Genomic DNA, 18672 nt, shown 5'->3' with positions numbered 1-18672 from the left:
TCAAAATGGCTGCACCCTGGGTCACTTTATCCACAGTGGCTGCCACGTGTAAACAATCAAAATGGCTGCACCCTCTGGACAGCAGAAAGTCCACAGCTCAGGTTGTCTCCCTCCTTGCTGTTTCCCTTCCTAGTCATAGGCCACCAGAGCAGTTGTCCCTGCAGCCCTTGGTGACCAGGAGTGATCTTTAGGTCAATTCTCAGGTCCCAACACCACTTGGAAATATTCAGGCTGTTGGTCTCATCAGCGTACCTGACAGTCCACAGCTCTGACCATCTCTGTACTCACTGTTTTTGTTCAAGTTTTTCCATAGTTACTGCCTCATCCACATCTGTATGGTTCCTTTCAAAGCTCAGGGTTCCAGGATTATCTTCTGTATCTCTGTCAATTAGCTTTTCTTTTCTTTGTTGAAGAGGGTCTGTGTCGCTTGTTTGCCTATTCCTCCATCTTACCGGAAGTTCCACTCTCTATTGTCTAGATTGCCCACCCATCCTGCACTCCCCATCCCCTGTGGCCCAAAGTCTCCCTTCAATAAGGCCAAAGCTAAGCAGAAGATTCAACTGCACTATTTCAACTGTTCTAGCATAAGGGTGTAAGTTTAGTATCACCTTCTTTGATAAAGCAATGTTGGCTACAGAATCTTGAAATACTTGATATTTAGCTGAAAAGATATAGAACAGGAAACTGGGGCACACAGATATAAAGAAATTTGCCAGGATTATACAAAATAGGATAGAAATCAATTCTCCAGACTTACAGCCTAGTGTTGTTATACATTGAGTTACACCGATTCAGTCAGTCTATAAATAGAGTTGTGTGTTGCTCTGAGTTCAATTTCACATGCCTGGTGGCATGCCACAGTCTGTGTTAAGTACAGTGGAGTAAGAAGAGTGTAGAGCTAGAAGGCATGAGAGCTGGGATTTTGTCCCTCATTTTAAGCAATAATATTTAACGTCATCTTTGTGATTATAAAATATTATTTGTTCACACTGGAAAATTTGTAAGTGAGAATTTCCAGACTTAGGCCCACCTACTTTGGGCATGTTGTCAGAAGGGACCAGTCTCTGGAGAAGTATATCATGCTTGGTAAAGCAGAGGGTAGGCAAAGAAGGGGAAGACCCTCAAGGAGATGGATTGACACAGTGGCTGCAATGATGGGCTCAAGCTATCAAGGATTATGAGGACAGTGCAGGACCAGGCAGTATTTTGTTCTGTTGTACATAAGGTTGTTGTGAGTCAGAGCTGACTCAAAGGCACCTAACAACAACAACAACATGGAAAATTTTGGGAAAAAAATAGAAAATGAAAAATATTTCATTTAAAACAAACAGACCTATAAAGTGAATAATATCATTTGTGAGGAATGTCCCCCACAGAACAATTAACTGTATGACATCAAAAGTACAGTATTTTTTCCAAAAAAAGCTCAGAAGGCAGGTAGGCACAGGAAAGCAGGATGAATGGAAACAGGGAACCCAGGGAGAAAGTGGAAATAGTGTTATTATATTGAGGAAATTGTAATAAATGGTACAAAACAAAATGTGTATAAATTGTTGGATAGAAAATTAATTTGCTCTATAAGTTTTCACCCAAACCAAAATTAAAGAAGACAAAAAGATAAGAGAAAAATTAATTCAAACAAATAACCTAGTTGTCAGTATCGATCCCTCCACTTTCTTTCTAACCTGATGAAGTCCACATGCCCTTGGTTTCTTTGTGAGGAAAGTGTAAGTGATAAAACCCATCTTGCCTGCATCATGGAGTTGTTAGATAGCTCAAATAAGATTATGGATTTGAAAATTATTTGTTACTCAGAAAGATAACCATTATAAATAGAAGGTATTCATATCATTATCTTTGGGTTCCTTGGGTGGTGTAAATGGTTAACATGTTTGGCTGCCAACTGAAAAACTGGAGGTTCAAGTCTGCCAAATGTGCCTCAGAAGAAAGGCCTGGCAATATGCTTCAAAAAAATCATCCCTTGAAATCCCTATGGAGTACAGTTGTACTCTCACACACAAGAGTCAAAGTTGTTGCAGCAACAACTTTTTTTTTTTTTTTTAAACTATTATCCTTAGAGGTTCTTCACCTTCATCTTACTCAAGCTGCCAAAACCATCCATTTAAAAGCAGTGCGTCTCATGCTAATTATTGAAATCTAACTGTGTCTGGTCTGACTTTTAAATCCTTCCCAGATTTAGAATCCAATCTGTCTTTGATCTCACAAACCATATTTCTCATTGGTCCTTGGTCTTCACTCAACTATGTAAATCTTGATGTGCATCATTGGCACACACATTGCTTTCTTTATATTCTAAAGCTTTATATTTGCTTTCCTTAATATATGACATTTCAGCCCACCTCGAAATGCAGATCACTTCTAATGCTTCATTTAATATCATTTTCTATCAAAAGATGCATGCTGGGAGAAATAGGGTAACCTATTCTGAGCCAGTTTTATACATAATTACATGCCATGTCATATAAATTTACATCCATCTTCTGATTTTTCTTTTGCAAACTTTTGTTTTCATTCTCTGTATCCTTTTCTGAAATGTTTAAAAAATAGATTTTGGAAAACATTGGACATGAATGTCATTTGTTGTGTGTGAATTTGTTAAGAAATAGGGTGTACCACAGCTGTTATTATTTCCACATATCCTACTCAATCTGTCATGCATTTACTGTGTTTTATAAATATGTGACATATTTGGAAATATATTGTTCACATATCTTACATGTTTTCCATTCAAGCCATACTAAAAATATAGTATCAGTTTGTCAACATGTCTTTCAAAAACAACAACATCCTCATTTGAAAATTCTAAGAAAGTTCATAGTTTAAACCAGACAAATATTACAAGATATTTTACCTCCTTTTTCTTACTTTTCTCGGCCGTGTTTGTATGTCTTATTGTTTCCTCAACAAGTTGTGCTATAAGAATCTTAGGTACAAAAATATCTTAGGCTTGTGACTCGAAAGGTGCTTAAAATTGTTTCATGTTCTTGAATGTATTTTTTGTGTGTGTGTGTGTTGAAAATACATATACCAAAACATTCACCAATACAACTTCCACATCTATAATTCAAAGACATTGATTATAGTTTTCATGTTGTCCCACCAATATTGCTATCCTTTTTCAAAATATTTAACCATAACATAAATGTAATGCTCCCCCAAACAAAACTTCCCCATCTCCTCCTCCCTCCAACCCCTGTAGTTGTTGTTAGTTGGACTCGACTCATAATGACCCCCTCTTGGGTTGCCGAGGCAGTATCACTACGGAAGGAGATTGGCCAACCTTCCTTCTGAGGAGTGGCTGGTGGGTTTGAACCACCATCCTTCTGGTTAGCAGTCAAGTGCCTTAGGCACCATGCTGTTAGAGCTCCTACCCCTAGTAACCATTAAAAATCGGGTTTCTATATATTTGCTTATTTCATATGAGAGATCAAACAGTATTTTCCCTTTTGGGACTGACTCATTTCACTCAGCATAATGTTTTCAAAGTTGATCCATGTTGTGGCATGCATTAGGACTTCATTTATCTTTATGGCTGCATAATATTCCATTGTACGTAGGTGCCACATTTTATTTATCCATTCATCTGTTGATGGGCATTTTGGTTGCCTCCACCTTTTGGCCATTGTGAAAAGTGTTACAGTGAACATTTGGTGTACACATTTCTTCACTTCTCCTGAGTATACACCTTTGAATGCATTTTGAACTTGATACAGGAATGTGAGAAAAAGAGCAATCCAGGCTTTCTCATTATGTGCATGTTCTTTCTGACGAGTTAGCAAAGTCACATTGAGCTAGTGCAGTGGAGAAGATTCCATTAACTAAATTTGTTGAAGTGAGCAAATCATAAACCTAACTTGCTTCCAAACAATTAAAAAAGCTTATAGTTTTCAGGTAAATCAAACAACGTTGGATTGACATTTAAATAATGTCATTTCCTAAAGAATTTAGAACCTAGGCGTAGTCTTTTGTTTCTAATGGGAGGCTTGGGGGAAACTGAGGAGAGGGTGGGAGAAGTGGAGGGCAGAATCTAAATATCAGTTTTCTTAAACAAACAAACAAACAAACAAAATGTTCCCTGTAAATCAAAAGAATAAGGCAATGGTTAAAGAAGGAAAACGAGTCAGTGTTCTGCAGTCCTTTCATTTTAAATTATCTTCCGTATTACAAAGTACACTTGTCGGTTTCTTTTAAGTAAGGACAAAATTACCCTAAGAAATCTGTAGTGCAGGTCTACTGTTTTCAGCAGAAATAACCATCACAATGACAGCCACTATTATTACTATTATTATTTATTCCGTTTTTATTTCCTACATTAATTTGACTTTAGCACATTATCAGCCTGATTCTTTACTTGCAGGAGGAAACCCTGCTCTGTGGGCGGTCACTCTGCAAATCTGTCTTCCCTACCGAGAATTGATTCTCTTGTGATCCTGCCAGAGGCTGGCCTCAGACACACCAGGAGAGTCTTATAGTGCATTGTTGAGACACACAAGGGACACTGGAGCCTGGTCGTGCAGCCTGCTCAGGAGATTTTGACCTAGAGCTCAACTTTGGGGTAAAACTCAGAAGAAAGTTTGAAAAGAATTCTTGTCCCGAATGTGTGCATGGAAAATGCATTCCTAGCTTAGAGGAGAGACTTGGACTCTTTCTCAAGAATATATTGCTGTTTACCATTGGGGGGGTGGAGGGAGAATATCTTGGTTATGTGATTACACTTCCACCTTTTGAAATAGCATCTTATTATTAACCAGCAGCTCCTTAGCAAGCTTTGTCATGACAACAGAGCCTTTGTTCCCTCAGTTTGTACTTTCAAAGACCTCAGGCCATCATCTCATTTTGCCTGCTCAGAAACCCTGGAAGGGGAAGGCAGGAGCTAGTTTCTCCACCTTCCAGATGTGGAAAGGTTATAAGAACTGGAATTTGAACCTAGATTTCCTAACTAATTTTTCTTTCTTTGAGCTCATGTGGTCTTTTGCTTGTTACTTACTTCTGCTTCCCACCATCTCATTACCCATTCAGGAAAAAAATTACCTTTTTCAGAGTGTACACTGAGAAAAAATTATGTTTTTAAAAATAATAATTTCTAATCACTGAATTTTCGGTATCAATTATTTTTTAGTTATGTGCCTACTATTCTGCCTACTAGTCTACAAAAGACAACCTTCCTTCTACAAGTAGCTTATCGGTAGGCAGAATTGTAAGATGACCCTCAAATGACCTACACCCTTTTCTTGACTGTGAGTAGAGTCTGTAGGCTGAGTAGTACCTGCATACTAGATGGTAAGTATGTTGTTGTTGTTATGTGCCGTGGAGTCGGATCCAACTTATAGCGACCCCTCCTGGGATTGCCGAGGCAGTATCACTATAGAAGTAGATTGCCCAATCTTCCTTCCAAGGAGTGGCTGGTGGGTTTGAACCGCCAGGCTTCTGGTTAGCAGTCAAGTGCCTTAGGCACTATGCTTACCAGAGCTCCTAGATGGTAAGTATATAAGTATTTTATTTTAGTTTTTATTTCTGTGTAACAGATTACCACAAATTTAGAAGCTTAAAATAATACACATATATTATCTTACAGTTTCTATGGGCATGAGTCTCGGTTTAGTCCTCTGCTCAGTATTTCATAAAGCTGCAACCAAACTGGTTAACTTGCTTGGCTGTTAACTGAGAGACTGGAGGTTGATGTCTGTCCAGAGATATCTCGGAAGAAAGGCCTAATGATATACTTCTGAAAAAATCAGCCATTGAAAACCGTATGGAGCATAGTTCTACACACAGTTCATATGGGGTCACCATGAGTCAGGATCAACTCCATGGTAACTAGTTCAGTGTGGGTTGGTTCACAACTTGCTTCTAACCAATTAAGAATAGCAAAAATTCTATTGGCATAACCAATAGAATATGTGCAAAAGTGTCATCACAGAGATGTCACTCCTGCTATTGCATTATGTATATGGAAACATTAATGGATTTTGCTCTCTAATCTCTGGTAGCATAGTGACTAAGGCACTTGACTGCTAACCAGAAGGCTGGTGGTTCAAACCCACCAGCCACTCCTCAGAAGGAAGATGGGGCAATCTCGCTATGAGTCAGGTTTGACTGGAGGGAACTAACAACAACAACTCAACCCATGTGTCTGTAAAATCTAAGGTCTGTAAAAAAGAATTTTTTAAAGCTTCTTGGATTATTATGCAAATAAGATATAAAGGTGATATGTAACACTAATAATTATACATGCTAATAAAACCAATCTTTTCATTTAGAAATAGCAATGACAGCTGTATATTTTTTTTCTTTTTCTCTTCCTGTCTCAAACATACAGTTTCTTGACCAACTGCTAATAGGAAGGTCCCATTGCCAACATCAGCAATTGCATTTTGAAGCATCAGATAACTATTCCAAGAAGGCATTTTAAATTTCTCTCACAGCTAGAATTATCACCTTGAAGAGAAAGAGTTGGGTTCTGTGCAAAAGCACAGACAAACCTTTCTCTAGAACGCTAGTGTTTCAAGAGGGAACCACACCCACTCTAAGCATGTAGACTTTCCAAAAGCAGTGCCTGGGGACAAAGGAAGCACACAGCAGCTACTCAGCAAATACCAAATACGCAAATGTGACATCAGCTCTTGGAAATAATCTTCACTTTAAAGGGTCAAATAAGATGGTTAGTCTATTAAACACTTATCAGTGGACTAGATCTCAAAGCTTAAATTTTAGCCATCCTTTCTAATACTTAAAAAACAAAAAAACAACTCACTGCCGTTGAGTCTATTTGACTCATAGTGACCCCTCCTTGGGTTTTTGAGGTGGTAACTCTATGGAAGTAGATTGCCCCATCTTCCTTCCAAGGAGTGGCTGGTGGGTTTGAACCACCAGCCTTCTGGTTAGCAGTCAAATGCCTTAGGCACTAAGCCATGTGGAACTTTCATATAATCTTTGTGATGGCTGGATCATAGGATGAGGTGGAGGCACAGAGAGAGGTGAATAGTGACATGAAAGCCCTGACTGGTGAAAGTTGTGACAGGACTGCTCTGAAGTTGTTACAACCTACCTGGGAAGAAGAAGCACATTCCTGTGAACTTTTCTTAAAGCTACCAATCACAAGCCAAATGAAATAATGCAGCACAGAACTCAGCTCACACATGGAGGAGAATAAAGCACATGTGTTTCTGTGTGTCCCTCTGGGGAACTCATTCTGGCATCAAATATAGAAGCAGTATTATTGGAACAGATATGGTAAAAAATAAACATCCAAAGACTAGGGCAATGGCCATGAAAATGTCATGAGATTATCCATGATAGGTCATGCTTCTTACTAGCTGTGTGATCCTGGCCAGGTCACTTAACTCATATCAGCTTTTATTCCCTTCATTGAAAAATTGGGATAATTCTAGTACCAACAGCATAAGGTTACTGTGACAATTGAATGAGAAATTTACATGGTGTACTCAGACATGAAGGGTGCTCAATAAACATTTATGGTTATTATTCAGAGGTAAATCTGAAAAGAAATGGCAGGAATGACTTCTCAGATGTTGTAATGTCTGGAGAATGCTTCAAAGTCTGACTCCTAGTACATAAAATTCCATGTTCCTTCCCAGGATCCCACCAACATCAGCACCAACTGGTCTTTAAGATGGAAAGTATAGAGAATCTGGAGTGCTAGGCAGGCAAAACCACCTCACTTGCTGAGGACAAGCTGTTGGCCTATTGTCACTGTCTTTGTCTACAGATGGCAGTGCTGGTGGCTAGGCCTGCTTTCCCAACATCCCCTGATTCCCCTACACCCTGTCATACACCTCTCAGATTCCATTTTCCCCCACTGTAGCTGACCACCAATAGTGGCCTTCTGTGCTTTCTTTGTGGTCACTGCTTCTGTGGTGGCTGGCACTCACCCTAATTCACAAACCCCTGAGTTTGTTCTCAGCTGCCTGAGAGCAAAAAAGTCAGAACCAGGCCAGGCTTGATTGCTGATACAGCTGCCTCGCTTGCTGGAGAGTTGAAAGGGAGAGAGAAAAAAGTTTCTTGAGCTAATCTGAATTTAAAAATCCAGAATTTAAGGCAACCATGAGGAAAATAACAACAGTAACGATGAAGCAGAGGCTGGATGTGTGGGAATGCAGTCATTGCACACACGTGGGGACTGAGATGGCTCAAAGCTTTCATGAGCAGGGAGAAAAGCCTTTTGGCTGACTCCTCTGACTCTGTATTTCCTACAATTCTACAACAAAGGCCCAGGAACATGAGAAAAGGAAACTTGAGAAAATGTGTCCTGTGATCCAGATTGAAGCCAAGAACAGGACAGATGGTGTGAGCCAAATAGAAATGAGGCCAAGAGGGCTTTCTTGGGGCCCCAGCTTTTGTTTCAAATGCCCAAACCTGTTGAACTGCTTAGTTTGAACTATATTTCTGGGATAGAGTTCACTATGAGAAAGGAAATTTAATTAGTACTGACAATCTCACCTTCATTCTTAGGTCAATATAGTCAAATGGCACATTAACAGGGATTGCTACCAACTGATTCCTGAAAGAAAAAGAGAAAGAGAGAAAGAAAGTAATATACTTTAATTAAGAATTGCACTGAGAGAGGTTATCCTACATCTGCTGCAGAAAGCTGATGATCACTTTTCATAGCCAACCCTATAAATTCCCAAATTGCATTGTGCACATGCATTGATTTCTTTAAACCACATTCTCTAGACCATGTTCACATTTCTGCAATTAAGGCCTGAAAGGTAATAATAACAACTGACATTTATGTATTGCTTTACAGTTTGCAGAGCTGGTGGCACATTGGTTAAGTCTTTCAGCTGCTAACCAAAAGGTCAGCAGTTCAAAGCTACCAGTTGCTCCACGGGAGAAAGATGAGGCAGTCTGCTTCCTTAAACATTGGAAACCCTACAAGGCAGTTCTACCCTGTCTTACAGGGCCTCTATGAGTCAGAATCAACTCAAGGGTAGTGGATTACAGTTTGCAAAGCAGTTGCATGATTAGTATTGCATTTGATTCTTCAAAACCACACTGTTGTTATTGGTTTTTCCTAATCATGATGGGAGGAAGGCATTACTATCCTCATTTAGCAAGTGGCTTGAAAAGATTACCACTTGACTGACATCACAGAGTTAGAAGTGTCCAAACCCATGACCTTTCTGCTGTCCTGGAACAACTAGGATTTGTCATCAAGAGGTCCTGAGTCTTTTCAGTTTAATAGGCTTTACCATACTTTAGAACAGGCATGAGCAAATCCAGCACTTTTCCCAATGTAAAGAGAAATTGAGGCACAAACTGGGCTAGTGAATTGACTGAATGTCACAGCTGAGACCTTTTGTTCTTAATTAGAACACCTCAGAGCCCAGGGATCTTTCATTAAGCATATCAAGTCAACTGAAATTGACATAATTATGTAAGACAAAAAGACCTCTGGAAAATAAAAGTAGGTGGAGAGTGGCCTTACAGCTAGAATGAAGAAAGCTGAATAGAGAGAAAGCATTACGTCTAGTGGGAACTGGAAGGATTTTGCTATAGTCTATGTCTCAGAATGTGCTCATATGAGTATCTCATATTAGCAATTACATATGTCCCATGAATAATGTTGTTCTAGGGCTTTTGGAGAATAGGAGTGGAGCTTCAGTCCCTTGAAAATAATCCGGAGCAGAGGGTGAGTCATCTCTTACATCTGATTCACAAGTAAAAGACAAGTCTCAATTTGGAATTAGAAAATAAATGATGCCATTATTTCTAAACATTGGAAGGAAGGGAAACATGGACAGAACCAAGAATAGACTAGGAGGGTTGGCTGCCTCTCTCTAGCTTGTTTTCCCTGGGACCAATTATAGGTGCCTTTCTGGACAGGCCCATCTCCCCACCTCCTCCTGCTACTACCCTCCGCTTGCCAGTCTTCAGGGCCACAAGTTGGAAACAAAGACTAAAAGGTTAGTGGGTCTTCTAAGCATGATTATGCTCTCAAGTGTAGCAGAGGTACACTCCGCTTACAGATTTACTTTCTAGTCTGATTGACATCCTCCAGCAAGGCCAAAACCCTAGTGGACATACTAGTGTAGGGTATATATGTTTCTCCCTTTGCAAGGTCTTTGGTTGCATTTTATTGTTTTTCCTACCTAGATATTAAGCTGACTCCATGATGTGAGACATCCTTCCTTTCTAGAATTTCCAGGAAGCAAAGTTGCCGCCCACATGTTGGATTTAATGTAACTCAAACCAAAGATTGAGGCTATTTCTCCTAATTCAGGAAAAGTTGTGAGTTTGGCAACTCCCATGGAAAGAGAAAAAAAAAAAGAATAGTGGATTTTTGGTGTTTTTCTCATTTCGGTTGTGTGTGTGTGTATGTGTCTCATAAAGTGCATAGGAGAATTAAGCTCAAAAAGCAACTGCTTAGAGAGATAGAAACTCTTGTAATTCATGTTGTGCATAATGGATTTGGCAGGCCTGAGCAGAGAAATTTCCAGAAGTGTTTGTGTGGCAGCAGTTCTTGGCCAATTCACATTTTTTAGCTGTCCTGGCCAGCTGCCCAGCTTACAGAAAAAGTCTTGTATCTCCACAAGTTTGGCTGGCCTCACTGATGAGTTTCCAAACTGCATGGCAACATTGGATGAGCTTATTTTCAAGTGCCAAAAAAACTCCTGCTACTTATATTGTTACTAAATACCAGATGTGCTTAATAAAGAGCAAGTGGAGCCAAACCTAGGGTAATCAAATAACCTATCATTAACATTTTCTAAACACAAAAAATGCAATTGGAACACCAGATTACGGTTTTTCTTTGTTTGCTTTACGCCCTATTACTGGAACCCCTAGGGTGATGGGAACAGGACACGGGTGAAGAGGACGGCTCTGGCAGCACTGAAGACGTGCTGTTTACAATCACACCCCTGCACATCTGAAACGTGTGAGAAACTCAAGGTCTGCAGATTTCCTCTCAGCCCTGCTCCTCACAAGGACCCCCACAGGGATGGGCAGTATAGCCAGAGGTTCTCATGGTGCTAGAAATCTTGGAGGGTTTAGGGTGCATAGGATTTGACCTTGAAGGAGAGAAATGCAGAGGAAGATAGGAAAGTCGGGGACGTGGCAAATTAGAGAATATGCAAGAGCTAGAAGCTGCTGTTGCTGCTGTGAAAATGTAGAGAAATGTTCTAAGCCTTAAAGAGACAAGAAGATGCTGTGGGGCTTTGTTGTAATCCCCCACTAGGCTTTCAGGGGTAGATCTCCAGTGGTATTTCTTAATACAGAAGTCTCCAGATCACTTTTTGCCCCTTCGTTGATTGAGATAGATATTTGAAGGGGTGGATTTCTGGAAATCAAGTGGGAAGAGAAATGTGACTGGCAGAGTCTCTTCCCTTGCACTCTTCAGGGTCATGACTGCTGTCTGAGCTCCCTCTGCCCTGCTCCCACACCCTATTGTTATTAGTTGCTGTGGAGTCAATTCTGGCTAATGAGAAACCCAAGTATGCAAAGGAGAACAGCTCCATAGGGTTTATTATGATTATTTATTTATATTGTGATTTGAGTGAAAGTTTACAAAGCAAATTCATTTTCCCTATAGAATTTCATACACATTTTGTTTCATGACATTGACTGCAATTCCCCTCAATGTAACAGCTCTCTTCCCACTTCCTTCCTGTAGTTACCTCTTCCTTGTGTTCTTCTTTCCTATGCATTCCTACCCCTTCTGTTCTCCCATGATTGATTGCTCCAAGGAATGTATCTACCTGATGTAAATGTTCACCCTGTATGCCTGTCTATTGTTTGGCTGGAAGCCGTGGAGTGAGTTCAATTCAAGGCCTGAAGTGTATCTAAGGGCCACAGTCTCAGGAGTCTCACCAGGTTCTATCAGACCAGTAAACCTGGTCTTTTTTCTGATGTTGGGTTTTGTTCCATATTCTTCTTCCACTCTATCCAGGATCTCCCGCACTGATCCCTTTGGGAGTGGTTGTCAATGATAGCTGGGCACAATCTTATTCAGGTCTCATAGTTATATAGGCGGAGGATCACATGATCTACTAGTTCCTTGGACTCACTGTTCCTATGCACCTTTGGTTAAAGAAGAACCTTTGGTTCTTCTTTACCTTGGATGAGGAGAGACTCATTGTTGCATCTAGAAGGATGCTTGCAAGCTTTTAAGACCCCATTTGCTATTCACCAAAGTAGGATGTAGAACAATGTTTTTGTGTAGTATGTTATACCAGTTGAGCTTGATGTCACCTGCAACCATGGTCCTAAGCCCATAGGTCCAACTACTTGCTCCCTCAGGGTAGCTGGCTGTGGCCAAGAAGCCACCACAACATTGCCCCTTTTTAGCTCCACTATACACCCAGACAGTCTTACAGCACATACAAATATGCATGTAGAAATATCATCTGCCAACCCTGTACATGATCATGGGCACACTTCCCCTGCCTAGACATACATGATCATTCAGCCTGTCCACCCATCTATCCACCCATAGATCAATGCTTGCCATCACTGACAATGCAGTACTGTACATGCAAAAGGGTTCATCTTTGTTGTCTCTACCTCCTATATACCTATCTATGTCTTCCTCTTCCTCAGTACCACCTTGTTGATCACTCACTTTTGGTACATTGCCCTTCCCTTCACCCAAATCAGTACTTGTCTCTACCTGTCAAACAGTGTTCCCTCTCCTCCTCTCCCATTCCTGGTAACCAACAAAGAAAGCTTCCTTCCATATACAAACCTTTCCTTGACTTTTTTGCAATTGTGAACTAACACAATATTTGTCCTTCTTTGATTGATTTATTTCACTCAGCATAATGTCCTCCAAGTTCATCCACATTATGTGGTGTTTTGCAGATACTACATTATTCTTTAGTGTTACATTGTATTCCATTGTGTGTATGTACCATAGTTTGGTTATTCATTCTTCTGTTAATTGGCACTTACGTTGTTTCCATCTCTTTGCTATTGTGAATAGTGCTGTGACAGGTGTGCATATATTTGTTCTTGTCCTGGCTCTCACTTCTTTAGGGTATAGATCTAGTAATGGGGTTGCAAGATCAAATGGTATTTCTAATTCCAACTTTTTAAAGAATTGTCACACTGACTTCCGTAGTGGTTGTATCATGTTACAGTCCCACCAGCAGTGTGTGGGAGTCCCAAACTCTTCACATCTTTGACAGTATTTGTTATTTCCCCTCATGCTGAACTTTGCTATTAGTGCTGGGGCAAGATGGTATCTCACCGCTGTTTTGATTTGCATGTCTCTAATAGCTAATGATTGTGAACATTTCTTCATGTGTTTGTTGTCTGCTTGAATATCTTCTCTGGTGAAGTGTCTATTCATGTGTTCTGCCCACTGTTTTAATTGGATTGTTTGTCTTTTTGTTATCGAGGTGTTGGAGTTTTCTATAAAGTCCCTTCTCAGGTATGTTGTTGCCAAATATTTTTTTTTCCCCAAACTGTAGATTCTCTTTTTATTCTTTTGAAGAAGTCTTTTAAAGCATGTAAGAATTTAATTTTTACAAGATGTCAATCATTGAATTTATCTTCTGCTGTTTGTGCATTTTGGGTGATGCTTGATAGTCTATTTATGCCATAATTTAGGGCTCCTAAATTTGCCCCTATTTTTTCCTTGAGGAACTTTATAGTTTTAGGTTTCACACTTAAGTCTTTGATCCATGCGGTGTTGGTTTTTGTGTGTGGTGTGAGGTATGGATTTGTTTAATTTTTCTGCAAATGGATAACCAGTTTTGCCAGCACCATTTGTTAAAGAGACTATCTCTTCTCCATTGAATGGATTTTGGGCTTTGTCAAAGATCAGCTGACCATAGGTCAATGGATCTATTTCTGATTTCTCAATTCTATTCCGCTGGTGTTTGTGTCTGTCATTGTACTAGTACCAGGCTATTTTGACTATTGTAGCTGTATAGTTGTTGTTGTTGTTGTTGTTGTTATGTGCCGTCGAGTCAGCCCTGACTCATAGTGACCCCTCCTTGGGTTTCCGAGTAGGTTTTGAAATTTGGGAATGTGAGACCTCCTACATTGTTCTTCTTCTTCAACAGTACTTTGCTTGTCCAAAATCTCTTTCCTTTCCATATTAAATTAGTGATTGTTTTCTCCACATCCTTAAAGAATGTTGAGGGGATTTGGATTGGGATGGCATTGAAGTATAGGTTGCTTTGTGTAGTGTTGACATTTTCACGATGTTCAATCTTCCTATCCATGAGCATGGTATGTTTTCCATTTACATAGATAGTCTATGCTTTCTTGAAGTAGTATTTTGTAGTTTTCTTTGCACAGATCTTTGTGTCCCTGGTAAGATTTATTCCCAAGTATTTTAACTTTTTGGTAACTATGGTAAATGGTGTTGATTTCCTTATTTCTTTTTCAGCAATCTCTTTGCTGGTGTAGAAGAATCCAACTGATTTTTGGATGTTGATCTTGTATCCTGCCATGATGCTAAATCTCTCAATTAGTTCCAGTGGTTTTCTTGCTGAGTCTCTTGGATTTTCTATGTATAGGATCATATCATCTGCAAATAGGATCATTTTATGTCTTCTTTACCAACTTGGATGCCTTTGATTTCCCTTTCTTGCCTTAGTGCTCTGTCTAGGACTTTTAACACTATGTTGAATAGAAGTGGAGATAGATGGCATCCTTAGCTAGTTCCTCTTCACAAGGGGAATGGTTTCATTCTCTCTCCATTGAGAATAATGTTGGCTGTTGGTTTTCTATATATGTTCTTTCTTATATTGAGGAATTTCCCTTCTATTCTTATTTTGCTGAGAGTTTTTATCAGCAGTGTGTGTTGGATTTTATCAAGTGCATTTCTGCATCAATTAATATGATGATGTGGTTCTTTCCTTTATTTTACTTATGTGATGGATTTTATTGATTGTTTTTCTAATGTTGAACCATCCTTGCATACTTGGTATGAACGTCCTTGGCCATAATGTATTATTTTTTTTGATATATTGTTGCAGTCTATTGGCTAGGATTTTGTTGAAGATTTTTTTGCATCTATATTCATGAGGGATGTTGATTTGTAGTTTTTCTTTTTAGTAATGTGTTTGCCTGGTTTTGGTATCAAAGTTATTCTTACTTCATATAATGAATTTGTGAGGATTCCATCCTTTTCTATGTTCTGGAATAGTTTAAACAGTGAAACAATCTGGGCCAGAATTTTTTTTTTTTTTAACTGTTTGATTTCTTCTTTTGTTATGGGTCTGTTCAAATTTTCCACCTTAGTCTGTGTTAGTTTAGGTAAGTAGTATGTTTCCAGAAATCTGTCCGTTTCTTCTAGATTTTCATATTGGTTGGTGTACACTTCTTCATAGTATCCTGATATTATCCTTTTTATCGCAGTTGGCTCTGTTGTGACATAACCCAATTGGTTTCCTATTTGTGTTATTTACATTCTTTCCCTCTTTTTCTTTGTTAAGTTTGCCAGTGGTTTTTAGAAAACCAACTTCTAGTCTTGTCGATTTTTTTCTATTGTCTTTCTTTTTTTTTTTTTGTTTCATTTATTTCTGTTCAAATCTTTGTTATTTATTTTCTTCTGATGACTGTAGGTTTTTTTTGCTTATCTTTTTCTAATTTTTGGAAATGTGGGTTGAGGTTCTGGTATTGGCTCTTTCTGCTTTTTTGATGTGTGAATTTATTGCTATATATTGGCCTCTGGTTTTGGTTTTACTGAGTCCCAAAGATTTTGGTAATTTCCCCATCATATTTAAGGGACAATTTTGCTGGGTATATAATTCTTGGTAGGGAATTTTTTCTTTCAGTGTTTTATATATGCACCATGCCATTGCCTTCTCACCTGCATGGTTTCCACCAAGATATCAGGAATTAGTCTTATTGGTTGCCTTTTGTAGGTAGCTTTTTGTTTTTCCTGTGCTATTTTCAAGATTCTTTCTTTGTCTTTGGTTTTGGTGAGTTTGATGATAATATGTCTTAGAGATTTTCTTTTGGGGTCTATCCCGTTGAACTTCTTGAATGGACATATCCTTGTTTTTCTTCATATCAGGGAAATTCTCTTCCAACAAATTTTTGACAATTTTCTTTGTGGTTTTATTTGTCTCTTCCTGTTCTAGAATTTTGATTACAGGTAGGTTATGTTATTCCTCTTGATGGTATCCCACATGACTCTTAGGTTTCCTTTTTTTATTAAAATTTTTTTTTCTGATTGATCCCTTAACAAAGTAGTATTGAGGTATTTGTCTTCAATCTCACTAATTCTTTCTTCCATTGATTTGATTCTACTCTTTTGCCTGTTCAATTTGTTATCTATTTCTGAAATTTTAGTATTAATCTTCTGGACTTCTATCTGTAGACTTTGCATCATTTTAAAATTTTCATTTCTTTTGTCATTTTGTTCTTGTATTGTCTTCCAAAATTATTCTAGGGTTTTGTCAGTGTTTTCCATAATTTTGTCAGTGTTTTCCTTGATCTGTCTCTCAATCCTTTGAAGATACCTGAATTCCTTATCAGATAGTTCCAATGCTGTTTCTTTCTCAGGGATATTTTCTAAGTTTGTATTCTGGTCCCTTTTTTCTTCTACTTTATCTTGCTTCTTTGTGTGAACTATGATGGTCCATTGTCTCCAAGACATTTTGATACCATTGTATTTATAGTTAATTGATCATTGTATATTGGTGTGATTTGCCTAAGTTTTTTTCTTTCTTTCTTTGTTTTGTTTTGAGTAAGCAGGGTACTGTGCTTTTCTATTTGCTAGCTGGCAGCACTTATGCACTCACCATGTGTTTTCTGATGGGTGTGATAGAGAATGAAAGTGGATGCACAGATCTCTGTTAACTGTTTTGAAGAACAGTTCAGGGTGAATTGGGTTTATATTGGCTGTCATCTATTATTGTCCACTTGGAAGCAAGTGGGGCTGCAGGAGATGCAGTTATAGTTGAGTCATATGGGCATGGTTGCTGTCTTCCATTCAGTTACACAAAAACAACAATTAGAAAATTCAACAAAAATGTAAAAACAAGAGGACAAAAAAACTCACACTATATAAACACACAGGAACAACTGACAAAAGGGGGGGCAAAAAAATGAGAAGAAATATTTAAATAAATATCTTAAAAAGACAATTATAAATAGAAAAAAAAAACACAACATCTGGGGAGGAGAAAATAAGAGAAAAGAACTAGAGTAAAAGAATAATAAAAAAACAAAAAATGAAAAAAAAAATGCAGAAAGATAAACAAGGGACAAGAGAACCAAAAGAAAGAAAAAAAAAGTTTGGAACCAAGTAAAGGAAAAGAATAAAAACCCAAATCTAGAAGCTTTGATGAGACAAAGAAAGAATAAAACTTAAAAGGAAGGGGAAAAAAGGAGTAATTTAAAGCAAGCAAATAAAAAACAAAACAAAACAAAAAATCAGGGGTGGGGTGGGCACCCAGGCTCCATCAGTGCCTGGAAACTGGGGTGGAATCTTGCTGTTTTAGGAGATGGCTAGCGGTGGGGAATGGCCACACCCTTTCACCTTCTTGCACCCTCTTCACCAAGAGGATGTGGGATATAAGAGTAACAAGGGGAATATTACACCTTTCTAGTGGTCAGCCTGCAGTGTGGTTTCCTGTTCCATGCTTGGCAAGTAGAACTTATTCTTAGGTTACTGGGATCCTAATGCAGTCACTTTAAATATCCAAACTGGCCACACCACTTGTAAATATTCAAAATGGCTGTACCCTCCAGACAGCTGAAAGTCCACAGCTCAGTTTGTCTCCTTCTTTACTGTTTCCCTTTTTAGCCATCAGTTATCACTACAGTTGTCCATGCAGCCCTTGATGAGCAAGGCTGATTTTTAAGTTACTGGCCCAGGTTGTAATCACACCAAAAACCAAAGTCACTGCCATTGGGTTGGATCTGACTCATAGCGACCCCTCCTTGGGTTTCCGAGGCAGTATCACTATGGAAGTAGATTGCTCAATCTTCCTTCCAAGGAGTGGCTGGTGGGTTTGAACCACCAACCTTCTGGTTAGCAGTCAAATGTCTTAGGCATTATGCCACCAGAGCAGGTTCTAACATCAAATAATCAGGTAAATATTCAACCTGGCCGCACCGTCAGGAGAGCTGACAGTCCACAGCTCCCTCTGTCTCCTTATTCACTGTTTTCATTCAGGTTCTTCTACTAGTTAGTATTTACTCCACTTCTGTATCCTTCCTTTCAAAGTTCAGGGCTGCAGGGTTATCTTCAGTATCTGTGCAAATTTGTTCCTCTTTGCTTTGTTGAAGAGTGTCTATGTAGTTTGTTGGTCTATTCCACCATCTTACCAGAAGTCTCCATAGGGTTTTTAAGGTTGTGTCCTTTCAGAAGCAGATTGACAGGCCTGTCTTGTGAGGTGTCTGTGGATGGATTTGAATGCCCAACATGTTGGCTAGTAGTGAAGTGCTTACCCTTTATGACACCCAGGGACTTCACATTCCCCTGTCCCCACACACACCCTAGGGACTAAATTCTCAAAGTTTCTATGCCTCTGTTGTTGTTGTTGTTATGTGCCATCAAGTTGGACCCGACTCATAGTGACCCCTCCTTGGGTTTCTGAGGCAGTATCACTATGGAAGTGGATTGCCCATCTTCCTTCTGAGGAGTGGCTGGTGGGTTTGAACTGCCAGCCTTCTGGTTAGCAGTCAAGTGCCTTAGCCACTATGCTACCAGAGCTCCCT

General features: G+C 39.1%; 1 protein-coding gene across 1 annotated transcript in view; it reads right to left on the bottom strand.

Annotated features, from left to right (window-relative positions):
- Positions 1–631: 631 nt before the first annotated feature.
- The window catches only part of LOC103195019 (serine/threonine-protein kinase MAK-like), a 110396-nt gene continuing 92355 nt past the window's right edge, over positions 632–18672 (bottom strand). The window contains 2 exon segments of the mRNA XM_007938478.2: positions 632–661; positions 8482–8542. Of these exon segments, the coding sequence (XP_007936669.2) occupies positions 632–661; positions 8482–8542 (91 nt within the window).

The sequence above is a fragment of the Orycteropus afer genome, unplaced genomic scaffold (genome assembly GCF_000298275.1).
Source record: "Orycteropus afer afer isolate SDZICR_OR568_19922 unplaced genomic scaffold, OryAfe1.0 scaffold00050, whole genome shotgun sequence".
Classification (NCBI taxonomy): Eukaryota; Metazoa; Chordata; class Mammalia; order Tubulidentata; family Orycteropodidae; genus Orycteropus; species Orycteropus afer.
This window is presented reverse-complemented; position numbering and strand designations above follow the sequence as displayed.